This window comes from Mytilus galloprovincialis, chromosome 14 (assembly GCF_965363235.1).
Source record: "Mytilus galloprovincialis chromosome 14, xbMytGall1.hap1.1, whole genome shotgun sequence".
NCBI classification, from domain to species: Eukaryota; Metazoa; Mollusca; class Bivalvia; order Mytilida; family Mytilidae; genus Mytilus; species Mytilus galloprovincialis.
Window position 1 is genome coordinate 1,027,470 of NC_134851.1, and position 21,099 is coordinate 1,048,568.

General features: G+C 34.7%; 1 protein-coding gene across 5 annotated transcripts in view; it reads left to right on the plus strand.

Annotated features, from left to right (window-relative positions):
- LOC143059025 (uncharacterized) overlaps positions 1 to 6,798 on the plus strand; it is a 61,238-nt gene extending 54,440 nt beyond the window's left edge. For all 5 annotated transcript variants that reach the window (XM_076232488.1, XM_076232490.1, XM_076232491.1 and 2 more), the window contains 2 exons: positions 3,780 to 3,879; positions 5,537 to 6,798. In XM_076232488.1, the coding sequence (XP_076088603.1) occupies positions 3,780 to 3,879; positions 5,537 to 5,845 (409 nt within the window). In that variant the 3' untranslated portion in view covers positions 5,846 to 6,798. The remainder of the gene's footprint in view (positions 1 to 3,779; positions 3,880 to 5,536) is intronic.
- The last annotated feature ends 14,301 nt before the right edge of the window (positions 6,799 to 21,099 follow it).

Below are 21,099 nucleotides of genomic sequence, written 5' to 3' on the forward strand. Positions count from 1 at the left end.
TACGGTGCTGGTGATTTTGGATAAAAAGTTGGTTATATTTGAAACAAATGTTACAAAATCAATAAAACTGGGCAGATAATTGTTTTCAATAGGATCTATGACTTCTATTTTAGCTCTTGTGCATCCATTTGGCTGTTTAATATGTGTTTTCAAATGATCGTAACTTGTATTACATAATTACATAAAAGGGCAACATCTTTCGTCCAATATCAGATAACAATATATAGTATCTAAAATAAGAATAGTTTTATTAAGATATTAAATGCCCCTTACATTGATGCTTCAACAATGATCAAAGCCCATGCCGCATAGACATGTTTGTTAGCGCTCCGCATACCCCTCCCCACTTCCACCCAACCAACCCTCCTCATTTCCTCCTTCATTATTACAGTGGTGTACCAACACAACAATTTATCACATAAAATAATAACACAAAGACACACATTATTGAACAACGAATGCTCGCAGGTACTGAAAGCTAGTTCAAAGTCACATTTTCAACTAATAGATAAACTATGTTCTCATCTACAAAAATTCCAATCGTGTCGATTAAAAAAGTCTCAAAACTTAAGTTCACATTTTAATGTTTGATGAAGCAGAACGTTAAAAGTGTGCAGTGAAGCTTCAATGTGCTAACAACATGCAGTTATTGTCATAATTATGTTTACATAAGACTTACAAAGGAATTAAGAAGGTACCAAGAAATATTTTACAGTTCAATTTAATGATCATGAATGGAAGGAAATGGTACGGAAGTTTACATAGGACAAAAAGAAATTGATAGTATTTTTTTGGCGAAAGACTTCTTTGCATTATATAGTAAAGCTCTTCTATAAAAGCATACAAAAAAAACTTTGATTGACTTGCTTGCTATGTTTGCTTGGATGTTTTCAAACAATAGGTAGGTGGAGTTTCAATACATACTGGGATTGATTGGACAAATGCAAACTGACAGGAATTGAAGTTAATGTTTATTGTCAAACAAATTCTAGTAATTTGATCAATGGTTTGCTTTGCATATATTTATAGAAAAGCTGTAAATTCTAAAAAATAATTCTTGTTGTCGTAGATGGTTAAATCCTCAACAAAATCTCAATAACTTTGTTGGAACGAATAAAGGCTTTAAATCAAATTTTCGTGGACTTTTTAGCTTCCACCCTGACAAGGCATGTTAGCTGTTCGTATGCTGTTGCACCTGACGCACGGAAACTTTCACATTTCCATCTTCTTTTCTGAAATATTTTTCCCAGCTCATACTTGACAGGATTGTCATCCTAGTAAAAGGTGTAACCAATGAATTGAATACAAGTTAAAAATTCCACAACACTATATAATTCATTTTATGTGTCAATTTGTTCGAAAAAAATCGAAAAGAAGAGAGTTTTTTTAATGTCATGATTATCTGTCGCTTTCTAGATCTATGCTTAGCATTTATTTCAGATGACATGGACTCCTCACCCTGGTGACCCTGCTGCCTTTCATAGCTTTATCCGTATACATATATTAATAGATAAACAAAAGGCTGCAACTGGTATTTTTGTATTTAAAATGATTCGTTGTAACGAGAATATTTGTGGTGAATGGAAACTGTGAGGTTCAAAATCTTAAATTGCTTATAAATGTTGCTGGACCCAGTTTCGTTATCTGATCTGAATTTTCTGAAAGGTGCAAGGTAGATAGACATTGGCCTTTTGATTTTTTTTACTCGGTAGGTTTTGCCCTAATTGCTTGAACTTTTGCAATATTAAAGCCGATTTCAATGAGTGTAAAGACAAAGGGAATATCTTTGGTTATCTTGCTTGCTGAACAGAAAAGTCATTGTTAGGTTATGTAAACTTTACGAGTAGACTAGTCCGACAAATGACACATCTTTCTGTATGTAGGACCAGGCTACTTCAAAAGGAGGGTAGTATACCTTACCTAACAATGGCTTCACGGTTTAGCTAACAAGCAAGCTAACCAAAGATATTACCTTTGCCTACATACTCAATGGAATCGGCTGTAACTAAAAACTTGAATACATTTTAACAGACAGTGGTCATGTTTGTTGATGAATATTGTTTTTCCTAGATTCACTCTAGAAAAATCATTTGGTAACATTTGGTCAAGTAATTTCAGAAAAGATCTTTTTGTAATTGCGGACGCCAAGACAATACATGAACCTCACACAACCCCTCGACACAGGTGAGCTTATATATGATCTTAAAGCGATCAGGGTTGATAACCAGTTGAAAGTAAGCCAGTTTTTTGTGTGTGTAGATTTGTATTGTTTTAAACTGTTATGACCTTTTAAAGTTAAATGTAGGTGTTTAATCTAAGAATTTCTTTTTTAAACTTATATACTTGTTTTATACTCAATTGGTAGTATGAAGCTACGAGATATTTGAAATATTTGAAATTGAAGGCACAATTAACAAAGCAAACAGTAGTTTCAAATACTTTTAAATAGATCTTTAAGGATAATGTACCCTTGTGTTGATCCCATGCTAAACATAACAAAAATCTCTGTACAAAGGTTATCTCGTCTTCATTCTCTGACATATTCTAGTCTGCCCTTTCATAAAATAGTGAATTTTTTTTGTGTTCTATCGAACTTTCGAAAAAACAATACCTGATAACCGTTCAGACAAAAAAATTATGTTGAAAAAATCTTACAGATACAGCAAGTGATTCTTAATAGCTATAAGATACATTTTTCTTTTAAAAAACGACTTTTAAATCTTACGAGAAACTATTCCAAGCTTAAAACTTTCACTGTAACCTCGCTCTAACATACCCCCCATCCCCCCCCCCCCCAAAAAAAAACCAAACAAACAAACCCGCAATACTATTGTCATTCTTATAGTCAGCACTAAATTGTTCTCAAACAAATGTGTTTTAAGCTGCTAAAGACATATGATTCAAACGCTCAAAAAGTCCTTTGTTCTATATTTTTGCTCTCCATTTTTATGCAAAACCTTTTACATTTTTTTTTATGGGTTATTGTTGAAGGTCGTACGATGACGTATGGTTGTTAACACATACTTCCTTTGGTTTCTTATGGAAATTTGTCCATTGACAACAAACATACCACATCATCTACTTTATATAAGTATTGTATAAATTACAACGTATTTTGGTGATCTTGCAAAATGATCGCAATCCCGAAAATCGTAAACATATTTTCTTATCTTAAAAGGGGACAAGAAGGGTTCCATTAACAGGCCAATAAATAAGATTACAGTTAATTTAAAAAAAAATTTAAAAAATAGGGCTATTTTTTCTCTCATAATAACAGTAAACAGATTCACAGCAATGTCAATTTCAAGAAAGCAGACAACAGTTAATTAGTCAATAACAGTATCAATGATCTTGAATATATGCCACTTTTAACTAAAATATAAAGGCACAGAACCAGGACATAGGAGCACAGAACCAGGACCGTTTTTCTTATCACCAGCACAGCGTCAGGACAATTCCGTTTAAGGAACTTGCATGACTTTTGCAATATAATATTGTTGTAATATACTTTGCATGGTACTTATGACGCATCAGAGAAAAATTAAGCAACAAAACAGTCATTTTATTGCCATCCTGATACAATGTAAACAAACCCACCAGCACAGAATCAGGACCCACCAGCACCTGACAGGACCAAATCACCAGCACAGAACGTTCTCTCGCAGGACAACCATACCCACTGTGGAGTAAGGCATCCGTGTACTATGGACACATTCTTTTTTGCAGATAAAAATGTTTCATTAGCCATATATGTATAATTGATTTACAATGTTTTACAGGAGATTATATGTTAAGAAATGTGGAGAATTATACGACGAGAAAGTATCAGCTGATGAGGAGAGAGTTGTTAGAGTGTCGTCTGCTAAAGAAGTCATGCATGTAAGTAAAGTCTAGAGAGTTGTCAGAGTGTCGTCTGCTAAAGAAGTCATGCATGTAAGTAAAGTCTAGAGAGTTGTTGGAGTGTCGTCTGCTAAAGAAGTCATGCATGTAAGTAAAGTCTAGAGAGTTGTCAGAGTGTTGTCTGCTAAAGATGTCATGCATGTAAGTAAAGTCTAGAGAGTTGTCAGAGTGTCGTCTGCTAAAGAAGTCATGCATGTAAGTAAAGTCTAGAGAGTTGTCAGGGTCTCGTCTGCTAAAGAAGTCATGCATGTAAGTAATGTCTAGAGAATTGTCAGAGTGTCGACTGCTAAAGAAGTCATGCATGTAAGTAAAGTCTAGAGAGTTGTCAGGATGTCGTCTGCTAAAGCAGTCATGCATGTAAGTAAAGTCTATGGATTACATTGGATTCATTTATTTTCGTGGGTACTAAATTTCATGTGTAGAGGAAAAATTGTATTTTCCTTGAAATTTGATCTTGTGGTTTTACAGTGATTTGTAAACAAGCCTTTTAAAATTTACCCATGAAATCAACCAACATTATTATGAATCAAGAGTAAATGTTTTATTATATAAAAATAAGAAGATGTGGAATGATTGCCAATGAACCAACTCTTCACAAGAGAATAATAATATATTATAAATGCAATGTTTTGTTTTATGAAAGAAGATGCTGAGTATACATGGATAAAACAGGAAAGTAAATACACAAAACAAGTCCACAAGACATCTGAAGGTCAAAAACAGGAAAGTAAATACACAAAACAAGTCCACAAGACATCTGAAGGTCAAAAACAGGAAACTAAATACACAAAACAAGTCCACAAGACATCTGAAGGTCAAAAACAGGAAAGTAAATACACAAAACAAGTCCACAAGACATCTGAAGGTCAAAAACAGGAAACTAAATACACAAAACAAGTCCACAAGACATCTGAAGGTCAAAAACAGGAAAGTAAATACACAAAACAAGTCCACAAGACATCTGAAGGTCAAAAACAGGAAACTAAATACACAAAACAAGTCCACAAGACATCTGAAGGTCAAAAACAGGAAACTATATGCACTAAACAAGTCCACAAGACATCTGAAGGTCAAAAACAGGAAACTGAATACACAAAACTAGTCCACAAGACATCTGAAGGTCAAAAACAGGAAACTAAATACACAAAACAAGTCCACAAGACATCTGAAGGTCAAAAACAGGAAACTAAATACACAAAACAAGTCCACAAGACATCTGAAGGTCAAAAACAGGAAACTATATGCACTAAACAAGTCCACAAGACATCTGAAGGTCAAAAACAGGAAACTAAATACACAAAACAAGTCCACAAGACATCTGAAGGTCAATGTCTAGTTATGTCACTACCTTGACAATATTACTGAACCCAATGTTAAACCTACCATTAGCCAATGTATTGGTGCCACATGTGGAGGTAGATCTGTTTACCATAGATCACTCATTAATAGTGTTCATGTTGCTCAGTCTTCAGTATTCTATGTAGTGTTTTCTAACAATTATTTAGTTTTATTCCATGCTATTTCTTTTTTTACCATGGTGTGTTTGGTTTGTCTTTGGCTTATGTTCTACCTCTTCTGATTTAAAAAACTCTGAATATAACATTATGTCTATATCTTACTTTTAAACATTTTACAGAGCATGTTAAAATCTAAGCATAAAGCTGACGTCAGTTTTACACCTGGAGAAATTCTGACACCTGAAGAAAAATCAATCAAGACATTAAAATATAGACGTTCTAGTGCACCAATCACTCAAGAAGAAGCAGAACTGGCATATCAAGGGTCGGGGAAACTAGATAATCATGTTGACGATGAGGACGATTTTATTCTAGCTGATCCCATAATTCCAGAGTCAAGACAGGAAATAGAAGAAATGAGAAAAGAACTGTTAGGAGAAATAGAACAGACAGTGTTAGATGAAAACGACGGAGACGAATTGTTTTAGTAAAGTTTTTAAAGTTTGTTTATTGAATACAATGCGGTTTAGCTGTCTTGTTTATTGAATACAATGTGGATTAGATGTAATGTTTATAAGTGTCTCTGAAGGGGCTCTTATAGCTGACTATGTTGTATGGGCTTTGCTCATTGTTGAAGGCTGTAAGGTGACCTATACTTGTTAATTTCTTTGTCATTTGGTAACTTGTGGAGAGTTGTCTAATTTGCAATCATATATACCACATCTTAACAAAGTGATACAGAAATTTGTCTGTTTTATGGCATTTGGATGAAGTCTTTGAAGAGTATCTATGAAATACTAGTCTTTCTAAATTGGCGTAGTTTTCCTTATTGTGGATTCATTTATTTTCGTGGGTACCAATTTTAGTGGTTTGAGGAAAACTTAGTTATTTGTGGATATTTAATTTTGTGGTTTTGGCAAAGTCTACACTCATTCCTTTAGAAAATTTGTAATTCGTAGAACATTTGAATTCGTAGTTCTCCTGTACCCACAAAATCCATGAAAAATTGGTTTCCAACGGCAATGAATATTAATGAATCCACGGTATTTGAAATAATGATAAATGTATTGAATAATATTTTTTGTGCCTAATGGTTTTATCATTTAGACATTCTAATTCACTTACTGTTCTAATTAATGTTGTTATTAAAAAAATATTACAACAAGAGTGATCTGTGTTGCCTTAGTAACAGTTATTACAGTTGCCTTAGTAATAGTAAAACATATACTGGTTACCTTAGAAACTGTCATGGCAATTAACTTTGAAAACCTTCTGATTTAACATTAATATTCCATTTTTTAATAGATTCTATTTAAGGAATCAGTTTTACATAGATTTTTTTGCATTATAGATTTATTGTTATTCAACTGTGATAATAATTTTAGACAATTTTATTTTTATATGTCATTTTATGTCTTAATATAAAAGAATATGAAACTTATATTTGTTCATTTTTAATTATAAAAAATGTTTACAAAAGAACAGAACTCCAAGGTATATAAAAGAAAATAAAAGTACATAAAAACTATCAAAATTAATTGTTGGACTTTAAATAATCGACCGTCAGAACAAATTATTCCTGGCTTTGTACAGGATTATATGGTAGAAAATAGCAGGTTAATTCTGGTTTTATATCTAACGAAACCTCCCACTTGTATGACATTAGTTTGTAGTTCTGTTATATTAAGGAAGCTGGCATGTCATGTTTAAGATTTTTTGTCAGATTTTCGGAATCCTCTGGTTTTATCCATTTGAATGCCTTGAAAAAATTTGCCCGGTTACCCCCATTTTTCTTTTTGTAAATCTTTTACATGTATAATGATAAGGCATCTGTAAAAGTCTTATGAAATTTTAATTACTTTTTAACAGTTTTTTGAGAACTTCAACTTGTCAATGATAAAGCTATGAAAAGTCAAGAGAGAATATTTTCCCGTCAAAATTTCAATGGCTGATATCTCGAAAACAAGCACGGTGACTTATATATTTTTTTTGCTCTTTGAATTTTTTTATCAATTCCCTATCTATATAAACTAGTGTTTTGAAAAGTTAATTACTTTGAAACTGAGAAGCGAGCTTCCTTAACAAGATTGGGTGAGTAACCCAAACAGACATAAGTAATTATTGCGACAGTAGTTTAGATCCAGCAGCCAAATACATGTAATATACATCGCAGACATAAAACTTCAAAATTTAAAAAATCATACAAAAAAATCCGACAAAGATGCAAAAAAAAATTGTTGTATTTGATAGTAGATACAGTGTACAGTATATATTTTCTGTAAAGTACAAGTAAAATACATATAAATAAAAGGGTAAAGGAAATGAAAACAACACTGTAAAAACCTGATGTGTTTGAATTTGTACCTGAGGAAGACCCAAAGCCAAAAACATGATGTGTGTAAATACTGAGTTATGTCAAGAGTCGTACAATCAAAAGGAACATCATAGCACAAACACTAATAAAAGCAAAACTAAAAAAATACAAATGTTCATCACTTAGAAGCTATAACTTAATATAAAAAAGAAGATGTGGTATGATTATCAATGAGACAACTCTCAACAAGAGCCCAAATGACACAGAAATTAAGAACTATAGGTCACCATATGTCCTTCAACAATGAGCAAAGCCCATACAACATAGTTAGCCCATCTTGCATTGTTTAAGAAGAAGACACAATATTTATATTAATTAGATCTTGTTACTTTCCAAATAAATTGCAAAGAAGAAGAACAGGACTTTCTTTTACTCACTAATTGTGTGCTCCAACTTCAATAATGTTTTACAAAGTCTAGTTGCAGCTGAAAGTTCTTGAATATTGTATGAGTTAAGACATGTATACTTCATATGTAACGAAATTGGTATTATGCTGCTATGGTGAGAAAAATATATGACAGTTGTTATCTACTTGTTTGATTTGTTTTGGTCTTTTGATTTGCTCTTTGATAAGGAACTTGGTATTTTATTATGTTTTTTTTTATTTTTCAAAATTGTCTTTTCTGTCATCAATTCTGTGACTGAGTTGACCACTGTCAAGTTTGGTTTACATGTCTAGAAATGTGGATCTAAGTTGAGTGTATATGTCTAGGAATGTGGATCTAAGTTTGGTGTATATGTCTAGGAAGGTGGATCTAAGTTTGGTGTATATGTCTAGGAATGTGGATCTAAGTTTGGTGTATATGTCTAGGAAGGTGGATCTAAGTTTGGTGTATATGTCTAGGAATGTGGATCTAAGTTTGGTGTATATGTCTAGGAATGTGGATATAAGTTTGGTGTATATGTCTAGGAATGTGGATCTAAGTTTAGTGTATATGTCTAGAAATGTGGATCTAAGTTCAGTGTATTATATGTCTAGCAATTTGGATCTAAGTTTGGTGTATATGTCTTGGAATGTTGAATTAAGTTTGGTGTATATGTCTAGGAATGTGGATCTAAGTTTGGTGTGTGTATGTCTAGGAAGGTGGATCTAAGTTTGGTGTGTATGTCTAGGAATGTGGATCTAAGATTGGTGTGTATGTCTAGGAAGGTGGATCTAAGTTTGGTGAATTTGTATAGGAATGTGGATCTAAGTTTGGTGTATATGTCTAGAAATGTCGAACTAAGTTTGGTGTGTATGTCTAGGAAGGTGGATCTAAGTTTGGTGTATATGTCTAGGAATGTGGATCTAAGTTTGGTGTATATGTCTAGGAATGTGGATCTAAGTTTGGTGTATATGTCTAGGAATGTGGATCTAAGTTTGGTGTATATGTCTAGAAATATGGATCTAAGTTTGGTGTATATGTCTAGGAATGTGGATCTAAGTTTGGTGCATATGTCTAGAAATGTTGATCTAAGTTTGGTGTGTATGTCAAGGAAGGTGGATCTAAAATTGGTGTATATGTCTAGGAATGTGGATCTAAATTTGGTGTATATGTCTAGGAATGTGGATCTTAGATTGGTGTATATGTCTAGAAATGTCGATCTAAGTTTGGTGTGTATGTCTAGGAAGGTGGATCTAAGTTTGGTGTTTATGTCTAGGAATGTGGATCTAAGTTTGGTGTATATGTCTAGAAATATGGATCTAAGTTTGGTGTATATGTCTAGGAATGTGGATCTAAGTTTGGTGTATATGTCTAGAAATGTTGATCTAAGTTTGGTGTGTATGTCAAGGAAGGTGGATCTAAGTTTGGTGTATATGTCTAGAAATGTGGATCTAAATTTGGTGTATATGTCTAGGAATGTGGATCTTAGATTGGTGTATATGTCTAGAAATGTCGATCTAAGTTTGGTGTGTATGTCTAGGAAAGTCGATCTAAGTTTGGTGTATATGTCTAGGAATGTGGATCTAAGTTTGGTGTATATGTCTAGGAATGTGGATCTTAGTTTAGTGTATATGTCTAGGAATGTGGATCCAAGTTTGGTGTATATGTCTAGGAAGGTGGATCTAAGTTTGGTGTGTATGTCTAGAAATGTCGACCTAAGTTTGGTGTATATGTCTAGAAATGTTGACTTAAGTTTGGTGTATATGTCTAGAAATGTGGATCCAAGTTTGGTGTATATGTCTAGGAAGGTGGATCCAAGTTTGGTGTGTATGTCTAGGAAGGTGGATCTAAGTTTGGTGTATATGTCTAGGAATGTGGATCTAAGTTTGGTGTATATGTCTAGAAAGGTGGATCTAAGTTTGGTGTGTATGTCTAGGAAGGTGGATCTAAGTTTGGTGTATATGTCTAGGAATGTGAATCTACGTTTGGTGTATATGTCTAGAAATGTCGACCTAAGTTTGGTGTATATGTCTAGGAATGTGGATCTAAGTTTGGTGTATATGTCTAGGAATGTGGATCTAAGTTTGGTGTGTATGTCTTGGAATGTGGATCTAAGTTTGGTGTATATGTCTAGGTATGTGGATCTAAGTTTGGTGTGTATGTCTAGGAATGTGGATCTAAGTTTGGTGTATATGTCTAGAAATGTGGATCTCAGTTTGGTGTATTTGTCTAGAAATGTTGATCTAAGTTTGGTGTATATGTCTAGGAATGTGGATCTAAGTTTGGTAAATTTGTATAGGAATGTGGATCTAAGTTTGGTGTATATGTCTAGGAATGTGGATCTAAGTTTGGTGTATATGTCTAGAAATGTGGATCTAAGTTTGGTGTGTATGTCTAGGAAAGTGGATCTAAGTTTGGTGTATTTGTCTAGGAATTTGGATCCAAGTTTTGTGTATATGTCTAGGAAGGTGGATCTAAGTTTGGTGTATATGTCTAGGAAAGTGGATCTTACTTTGGTGTATATGTCTAGGAAGGTGGATCTAAGTTTGGTGTATATGTCTAGGAAAGTGGATCTTACTTTGGTGTATATGTCTAGGAATGTGGATCTAAGTTTGGTGTATATGTCTAGGAATGTGGATCTAAGGTTGGTGTATATGTCTAGGAAAGTGGATCTTAGTTTGGTGTATATGTCTAGGAATGTGGATCTAAGTTTGGTGTATATGTCTAAATATGTGGATCTAAGTTTGGTGTGTATGTCTAGGAATGTGGATCCAAGTTTGGTGTATATGTCTAGGAATGTGGATCTAAGTTTGGTGTATATGTCTAGCAATGTGGATCTAAGTTTGGTGTATATGTCTAGGAATGTGGATCTAAGTTTGGTGTATATGTCTAGAAATATGGATCTTAATTTGGTGTATATGTCTAGGAATGTGGATCTAAGTTTGGTGTATATGTCTAGAAATGTTGATCTAAGTTTGGTGTATATGTCAAGGAAGGTGGATCTAAGTTTGGTGTATATGTCTAGGAATGTGGATCTAAGTTTGGTGTATATGTCTAGGAATGTGGATCTAAGTTTGGTGTATAAGTCTAGGAATTTGGATCTAAGTTTGGTGTATAAGTCTAGGAATTTGGATCTAAGTTTGGTGTATATGTCTAGGAATGTGGATCTAAATTTGGTGTATATGTCTAGAAATGTGGATCTCAGTTTGGTGTATTTGTCTAGAAATGTTGATCTAAGTTTGGTGTATATGTCTAGGAATGTGAATCTAAGTTTGGTGAATTTGTATAGGAATGTGGATCTAAGCTTGGTGTATATGTCTAGGAATGTGGATCTAAGTTTGGTGAATTTGTATAGGAATGTGGATCTAAGCTTGGTGTATTTGTCTAGGAATGTGGAGCTAAGTTTGGTGTATATGTCTAGGAATGTGGATATAAGTTTGGTGTATATGTCTAGAAATGTCGACTTAAGTTTGGTGTATATATCTAGGAATGTTGACCTAAGTTTGGTGTGTATGTCTAGAAATGTCGACTTAATTTTGGTGTATATGTCTAGAAATCTGGATCTCAGTTTGGTGTATTTGTCTAGAAATGTTGATCTACGTTTGGTGTATATGTCTAGGAATGTGGATATAAGTTTGGTGAATTTGTATAGGAATGTGGATCTAAGCTTGGTGTATTTGTATAGGAATGTGGATCTTAGTTTGATGTATATGTCTAGGAAGGTGGATCTAAGTTTGGTGTGTATGTCTAGAAATGTGGATCTACGTTTGGTGTATATGTCTAGAAATGTCGACTTAATTTTGGTGTATATGTCTAGAAATCTGGATCTAAGTTTGGTGTATGTGTCTAGGAATGTGGATCTAAGTTTGGTGTATATGTCTAGGAATGTGGATCTAAGTTTGGTGTATATGTCTAGGAATGTGGACCTAAATTTGGTGTATATGTCTAGGAATGTGGATCTAAATTTGGTGTATATGTCTAGGAATGTGGATCTTAGTTTGATGTATATGTCTTGGAAGGTGGATCTAAGTTTGGTGTGTATGTCTAGAAATGTGGATCTACGTTTGGTGTATATGTCTAGAAATGTCGACCTAAGTTTGGTGTGTATGTCTAGAAGTGGCGACCTCAGTTTGGTGTATATGTCTAGAAATGTGGGTCTAAGTTTGGTGTATATGTCTTGGAAGGTGGATCTAAGCTTGGTGTATATGTCTAGGAATGTGGATTTTAGTTTGGTGTATATGTCTAGAAATGTGGATCTAAATTTGGTGCATATGTCTAGAAATGTGGATCTAAATTTGGTGTATTTGTCTAGAAATGTTGATCTAAGTTTGGTGTATATGTCTTGGAATGTGGATCTAAGTTTGGTGAATTTGTATAGGAATGTGGATCTAAGCTTGGTGTATTTGTCTAGGAATGTGGAGCTAAGTTTGGTGTATATGTCTAGGAATATGGATATAAGTTTGGTGTATATGTCTAGAAATGTCGACCTAAGTTTGGTGTATATTTCTAGGAATGTTGACCTAAGTTTGGTGTATATGTCTAAAAATGTGGATCTAAGTTTGGTGTATATGTCTAGGAATGTGGACCTAAGTTTGGTGTATATGTCTAGAAATGTGGATCTAAATTTGGTGTATATGTCTAGGAACGTGGATCTTAGTTTGCTGTATATGTCTAGGAATGTGGATCTACGTTTGGTGTATATGTCTAGAAATGTTGACCTAAGTTTGGTGTATATGTCTACGAAGGTGGATCTAAGTTTGGTGTATATGTCTAGAAATCTGGATCTAAGTTTGGTGTATGTGTCTAGGAATGTGGATCTAAGTTTGGTGTATATGTCTAAAAATGTTGATCTAAGTTTGGTGTATATGTCTAGGAAGGTGGATCTAAGTTTGGTGTATTTGTATAGGAATGTGGACCTAAGTTTGGTGTATATGTCTAGGAATGTGGATCTTAGTTTGATGTATATTTCTAGGAAGGTGGATCTAAGTTTGGTGTGTATGTCTAGAAATGTGGATCTACGTTTGGTGTATATGTCTAGAAATGTCGACCTAAGTTTGGTGTGTATGTCTAGAAGTGGCGACCTCAGTTTGGTGTATATGTCTAGAAATGTGGATCTTAGTTTGGTGTATATGTCTTGGAAGGTGGATCTAAGTTTGGTGTATATGTCTAGAAATGTTGACCTAAGTTTGGTGTATATGCCTAGAAATGTCGGTCTAAGTTTGGTGTACATGTCTAGAAATGTCGGTCTAAGTTTGGTGTATATGCCTAGAAATGTGGACCTAAGTTTGGTGTATATGTCTTGGAAGGTGGATCTAAGTTTGGTGTATATGTCTAGGAATGTGGATCTAAGTTTGGTGTATTTGTCTAGAAATGTTGACCTTGGTTTGGTGTATATGTCTAGAAATGTAGACCTTGGTTTGGTGTATATGTCTAGAAATGTTGACCTCAGTTTGGTGTATATGTCTAGAAATGTCGGTCTAAGTTTGGTATATATGTCTAGAAATGTCGGTCTAAGTTTGGTGTATATGTCTAGAAATGTTGACCTACGTTTGGTGTACATGTCTAGAAATGTTGACCTAAGTTTGGTGTATATGTCTTGGAAGGTGGATCTAAGTTTGGTGTATATGTCTAGGAATGTGGATCTTAGTTTGGTGTATATGTCTAGAAATGTGGACCTAATTTTGGTGAATATGTCTAGAAATGTTGACCTAAGTTTGGTGTATATGCCTAGAAATGTCGGTCTAAGTTTGGTGTATATGTCTAGGAATGTGGACCTAAGTTTGGTGTATATGTCTAGGAATGTGGATCTAAATTTGGTGTATATGTCTAGGAAGGTGGATCTTAGTTTGATGTATATGTCTAGGAAGGTGGATCTAAGTTTGGTGTGTATGTCTAGAAATGTGGATCTACGTTTGGTGTATATGTCTAGAAATGTCGACTTAATTTTGGTGTATATGTCTAGAAATCTGGATCTAAGTTTGGTGTATTTGTCTAGGAATGTGGATCTTAGTTTGGTGTATATGTCTAGAAATGTGGACCTAAGCTTGGTGTATTTGTCTAGGAATGTGGAGCTAAGTTTGGTGTATATGTCTAGGAATGTGGATCTAAGTTTGGTGTATATGTCTTGGAATGTGGATCTAAGTTTGGTGAATTTGTATAGGAATGTGGATCTAAGCTTGGTGTATTTGTCTTGGAATGTGGAGCTAAGTTTGGTGCATATGTCTAGGAATATGGATATAAGTTTGGTGTATATCTCTAGAAATGTCGACCTAAGTTTGGTGTATATTTCTAGGAATGTTGACCTAAGTTTGGTGTATATGTCTAAAAATGTGGATCTAAGTTTGGTGTATATGTCTAGGAATGTGGACCTAAGTTTGGTGTATATGTCTAGAAATGTGGATCTAAATTTGGTGTATATGTCTAGGAATGTGGATCTTAGTTTGCTATATATGTCTAGGAATGTGGATCTACGTTTGGTGTATATGTCTAGAAATGTTGACCTAAGTTTGGTGTATATGTCTAGGAAGGTGGATCTAAGTTTGGTGTATATGTCTAGAAATCTGGATCTAAGTTTGGTGTATGTGTCTAGGAATGTGGATCTAAGTTTGGTGTATATGTCTAAAAATGTTGATCTAAGTTTGGTGTATATGTCTAGGAAGGTGGATCTAAGTTTGGTGTATTTGTATAGGAATGTGGACCTAAGTTTGGTGTATATGTCTAGGAATGTGGATCTTAGTTTGATGTATATTTCTAGGAAGGTGGATCTAAGTTTGGTGTGTATGTCTAGAAATGTGGATCTACGTTTGGTGTATATGTCTAGAAATGTCGACCTAAGTTTGGTGTGTATGTCTAGAAGTGGCGACCTCAGTTTGGTGTATATGTCTAGAAATGTGGATCTTAGTTTGGTGTATATGTCTTGGAAGGTGGATCTAAGTTTGGTGTATATGTCTAGAAATGTTGACCTAAGTTTGGTGTATATGCCTAGAAATGTCGGTCTAAGTTTGGTGTACATGTCTAGAAATGTCGGTCTAAGTTTGGTGTATATGCCTAGAAATGTGGACCTAAGTTTGGTGTATATGTCTTGGAAGGTGGATCTAAGTTTGGTGTATATGTCTAGGAATGTGGATCTAAGTTTGGTGTATTTGTCTAGAAATGTTGACCTTGGTTTGGTGTATATGTCTAGAAATGTAGACCTTGGTTTGGTGTATATGTCTAGAAATGTTGACCTCAGTTTGGTGTATATGTCTAGAAATGTCGGTCTAAGTTTGGTATATATGTCTAGAAATGTCGGTCTAAGTTTGGTGTATATGTCTAGAAATGTTGACCTACGTTTGGTGTACATGTCTAGAAATGTTGACCTAAGTTTGGTGTATATGTCTTGGAAGGTGGATCTAAGTTTGGTGTATATGTCTAGGAATGTGGATCTTAGTTTGGTGTATATGTCTAGAAATGTGGACCTAATTTTGGTGAATATGTCTAGAAATGTTGACCTAAGTTTGGTGTATATGCCTAGAAATGTCGGTCTAAGTTTGGTGTATATGTCTAGGAATGTGGACCTAAGTTTGGTGTATATGTCTAGGAATGTGGATCTAAATTTGGTGTATATGTCTAGGAAGGTGGATCTTAGTTTGATGTATATGTCAAGGAAGGTGGATCTAAGTTTGGTGTGTATGTCTAGAAATGTGGATCTACGTTTGGTGTATATGTCTAGAAATGTCGACTTAATTTTGGTGTATATGTCTAGAAATCTGGATCTAAGTTTGGTGTATTTGTCTAGGAATGTGGATCTTAGTTTGGTGTATATGTCTAGAAATGTGGACCTAATTTTGGTGAATATGTCTAGAAATGTTGACCTAAGTTTGGTGTATATGCCTAGAAATGTCGGTCTAAGTTTGGTGTATATGTCTAGGAATGTGGATCTTAGTTTGGTGTATATGTCTAGAAATGTGGACCTAATTTTGGTGAATATGTCTAGAAATGTTGACCTAAGTTTGGTGTATATGCCTAGAAATGTCGGTCTAAGTTTGGTGTATATGTCTAGGAATGTGGACCTAAGTTTGGTGTATATGTCTAGGAATGTGGATCTAAATTTGGTGTATATGTCTAGGAAGGTGGATCTTAGTTTGATGTATATGTCTAGGAAGGTGGATCTAAGTTTGGTGTGTATGTCTAGAAATGTGGATCTACGTTTGGTGTATATGTCTAGAAATGTCGACTTAATTTTGGTGTATATGTCTAGAAATCTGGATCTAAGTTTGGTGTATTTGTCTAGGAATGTTGACCTAAGTTTGGTGTATATGTCTTGGAAGGTGGATCTAAGTTTGGTGTATATGTCTAGGAAGGTGGATCTAAGTTTGGTATATATGTCTAGGAATGTGGATCTAAGTTTGGTGTATATGTCTTGGAAGGTGGATCTAAGTTTGGTGTATATGTCTAGGAATATCGGTCTAAGTTTGGTGTATATGTCTAGAACTGTCGACCTAAGTTTGGTGTATATGTCTAGGAATGTCGACCTAAGTTTGGTGTATATGTCTAGGAAGGTTGATCTAAGTTTGGTGTATATGACTAGAAATGTCGACCTAAGTTTGGTGTATGTGACTAGAACTGTCGACTTAAGTTTGGTGTATATGTCTAGGAATGTCGACCTAAGTTTGGTGTATATGTCTAGGAATGTCGACCTAAGTTTGGTGTATGTGTCTAGAAATGTCGACCTAAGTTTGGTGTATATGTCTAAAAATGTGGATCTAAGTTTGGTGTATATGTCTAGGAATGTGGATCTAAGTTTGGTGAATTTGTATAGGAATGTGGATCTACGTTTGGTGTATATGTCGAGAAATGTCGACATAAGTTTGGTGTGTATGTCTAGAAGTGGCGACCTCAGTTTGGTGTATATGTCTAGAAATGTGGGTCTAAGTTTGGTGTATATGTCTTGGAAGGTGGATCTAAGCTTGGTGTATATGTCTAGGAATGTGGATTTTAGTTTGGTGTATATGTCTAGAAATGTGGATCTAAATTTGGTGCATATGTCTAGAAATGTGGATCTAAATTTGGTGTATTTGTCTAGAAATGTTGATCTAAGTTTGGTGTATATGTCTTGGAATGTGGATCTAAGTTTGGTGAATTTGTATAGGAATGTGGATCTAAGCTTGGTGTATTTGTCTAGGAATGTGGAGCTAAGTTTGGTGTATATGTCTAGGAATATGGATATAAGTTTGGTGTATATGTCTAGAAATGTCGACCTAAGTTTGGTGTATATTTCTAGGAATGTTGACCTAAGTTTGGTGTATATGTCTAAAAATGTGGATCTAAGTTTGGTGTATATGTCTAGGAATGTGGACCTAAGTTTGGTGTATATGTCTAGAAATGTGGATCTAAATTTGGTGTATATGTCTAGGAATGTGGATCTTAGTTTGCTGTATATGTCTAGGAATGTGGATCTACGTTTGGTGTATATGTCTAGAAATGTTGACCTAAGTTTGGTGTATATGTCTAGGAAGGTGGATCTAAGTTTGGTGTATATGTCTAGAAATCTGGATCTAAGTTTGGTGTATGTGTCTAGGAATGTGGATCTAAGTTTGGTGTATATGTCTAAAAATGTTGATCTAAGTTTGGTGTATATGTCTAGGAAGGTGGATCTAAGTTTGGTGTATTTGTATAGGAATGTGGACCTATGTTTGGTGTATATGTCTAGGAATGTGGATCTTAGTTTGATGTATATTTCTAGGAAGGTGGATCTAAGTTTGGTGTGTATGTCTAGAAATGTGGATCTACGTTTGGTGTATATGTCTAGAAATGTCGACCTAAGTTTGGTGTGTATGTCTAGAAGTGGCGACCTCAGTTTGGTGTATATGTCTAGAAATGTGGATCTTAGTTTGGTGTATATGTCTTGGAAGGTGGATCTAAGTTTGGTGTATATGTCTAGAAATGTTGACCTAAGTTTGGTGTATATGCCTAGAAATGTCGGTCTAAGTTTGGTGTACATGTCTAGAAATGTCGGTCTAAGTTTGGTGTATATGCCTAGAAATGTGGACCTAAGTTTGGTGTATATGTCTTGGAAGGTGGATCTAAGTTTGGTGTATATGTCTAGGAATGTGGATCTAAGTTTGGTGTATTTGTCTAGAAATGTTGACCTTGGTTTGGTGTATATGTCTAGAAATGTAGACCTTGGTTTGGTGTATATGTCTAGAAATGTTGACCTCAGTTTGGTGTATATGTCTAGAAATGTCGGTCTAAGTTTGGTATATATGTCTAGAAATGTCGGTCTAAGTTTGGTGTATATGTCTAGAAATGTTGACCTACGTTTGGTGTACATGTCTAGAAATGTTGACCTAAGTTTGGTGTATATGTCTTGGAAGGTGGATCTAAGTTTGGTATATATGTCTAGGAATGTGGATCTTAGTTTGGTGTATATGTCTAGAAATGTGGACCTAATTTTGGTGAATATGTCTAGAAATGTTGACCTAAGTTTGGTGTATATGCCTAGAAATGTCGGTCTAAGTTTGGTGTATATGTCTAGGAATGTGGACCTAAGTTTGGTGTATATGTCTAGGAATGTGGATCTAAATTTGGTGTATATGTCTAGGAAGGTGGATCTTAGTTTGATGTATATGTCTAGGAAGGTGGATCTAAGTTTGGTGTGTATGTCTAGAAATGTGGATCTACGTTTGGTGTATATGTCTAGAAATGTCGACTTAATTTTGGTGTATATGTCTAGAAATCTGGATCTAAGTTTGGTGTATTTGTCTAGGAATGTTGACCTAAGTTTGGTGTATATGTCTTGGAAGGTGGATCTAAGTTTGGTGTATATGTCTAGGAAGGTGGATCTAAGTTTGGTATATATGTCTAGGAATGTGGATCTAAGTTTGGTGTATATGTCTTGGAAGGTGGATCTAAGTTTGGTGTATATGTCTAGGAATATCGGTCTAAGTTTGGTGTATATGTCTAGGAATGTGGATCTAAGTTTGGTGTATATGTCTAGGAATGTGGATCTAAGTTTGGTGTATATGTCTAGGAATGTCGGTCTAAGTTTGGTGTATATGTCTAGGAATGTGGATCTAAGTTTGGTGTATATGTCTTGGAAGGTGGATCTAAGTTTGGTGTATATGTCTAGGAATGTCGGTCTAAGTTTGGTGTATATGTCTAGGAATGTTGACCTAAGTTTGGTGTATATGTCTAGGAATGTGGATCTAAGTTTGGTGTATATGTCTAGGAATGTCGGTCTAAGTTTGGTGTATATGTCTAGGAATGTGGATCTAAGTTTGGTGTATATGTCTTGGAATGTGGATCTAAGTTTGGTGTATATGTCTAGGAATGTGGATCTAACTTTGGTGTGTATGTCTAAAAATGTGGATCTAAGTTTGATGTATATGTCTAGAAATGTCGACCTAAGTTTGGTGTATATGTCTAGGAATGTGGATCTAACATTGGTGTATATGTCTAGGAATGTGGATCTAACTTTGATGTATATGTCTAGGAATGTGGATCTAACTTTGGTATATGTGTCTAGAAATGTGGATCTAAGTTTGGTGTATATGTCTAGGAATGTGGATCTAACTTTGGTATATGTGTCTAGAAATGTGGATCTAAGTTTGGTGTATATGTCTAGGAATGTGGATCTAAGTTTGGTGTATATGTCTAGAAGTGTCGACCTAAGTTTGGTGTATATGTCTGGGAAGGTTGATCTAAGTTTGGTGTATATGACTAGAAATGTCGACCTAAGTTTGGTGTATGTGACTAGAACTGTCGACTTAAGTTTGGTGTGTATGTCTAGAAATGTCGACCTAAGTTTGGTGTATATGTCTAAAAATGTGGATCTAAGTTTGGTGTATATGTCTAAGAATGTGGATCTAAGTTTGGTGTATATGACTAGAACTGTCGACTTAAGTTTGGTGTATATGTCTAGAACTGTCGACCTAAGTTTGGTGTATATGTCTAGGAATGTCGACCTAAGTTTGGTGTATGTGTCTAGAAATGTCGACCTAAGTTTGGTGTATATGTCTAGAAATGTCGACCTAAGTTTGGTGTATATGTCTAGAAATGTCGGTCTAAGTTTGGTGTATATGTCTAGAACTGTCGACCTAAGTTTGGTGTATATGTCTAGGAATATCGACCTAAGTTTGGTGTATGTGTCTCGAAATGTCGACCTAAGTTTGGTGTATATGACTAGAAATGTCGACCTAAGTTTGGTGTATATGTCTAGAAATGTGGACCTAAGTTTGGTGTATATGTCTAGAAATGTCAACATAAGTTTGGTGTATATGTCTAGAAATGTCGACCTAAGTTTGGTGTATATGACTAGAAATGTCGATCTAAGTTTGGTGTATATGTATAGAAATGTCGATCTAAGTTTGGTGTATATGACTAGAAATGTCAACCTTAGTTTGGTGTATATGACTAGAAATGTCGACCTACGTTTGGTGTATATGTATAGAAATGTCAACCTAAGTTTGGTGTATATGTCTAGAAATGTCAACCTAAGTTTGGTGTATATGTCTAGAAATGTCGAATTAAGTTTGGTGTATATGACTAGAAATGTCGATCTAAGTTTGGTGTATATGTATAGAAATGTGGATCTAAGTTTGGTGTATATGACTAGAAATGTCAACCTTAGTTTGGTGTATATATCTAGAAATGTCGACCTAAGTTTGGTGTGTATGTCTAGAAATGTGGAACTAAGTTTGGTGTATATGTCTAGAAATGTGGATCTAAGTTTGGTGTATATGACTAGAAATGTCGACCTAAGTTTGGTGAATATGACTAGAAATGTCGATCTAAGTTTGGTGTATATGACTAGAAATGTCGACCTAAGTTTGGTGTATGTGACTAGAAATGTGGATCTAAGTTTGGTGTATATGACTAGAAATGTTGATCTAACTTTGGTGTGTATGTCTAGAAATGTCGACCTAAGTTTGTATATGTCTAGAAATGTCAACCTAAGTTTGGTGTATATGACTAGAACTGTCGACCTAAGTTTGGTGTATATGACTAGAAATGTCGACCTAAG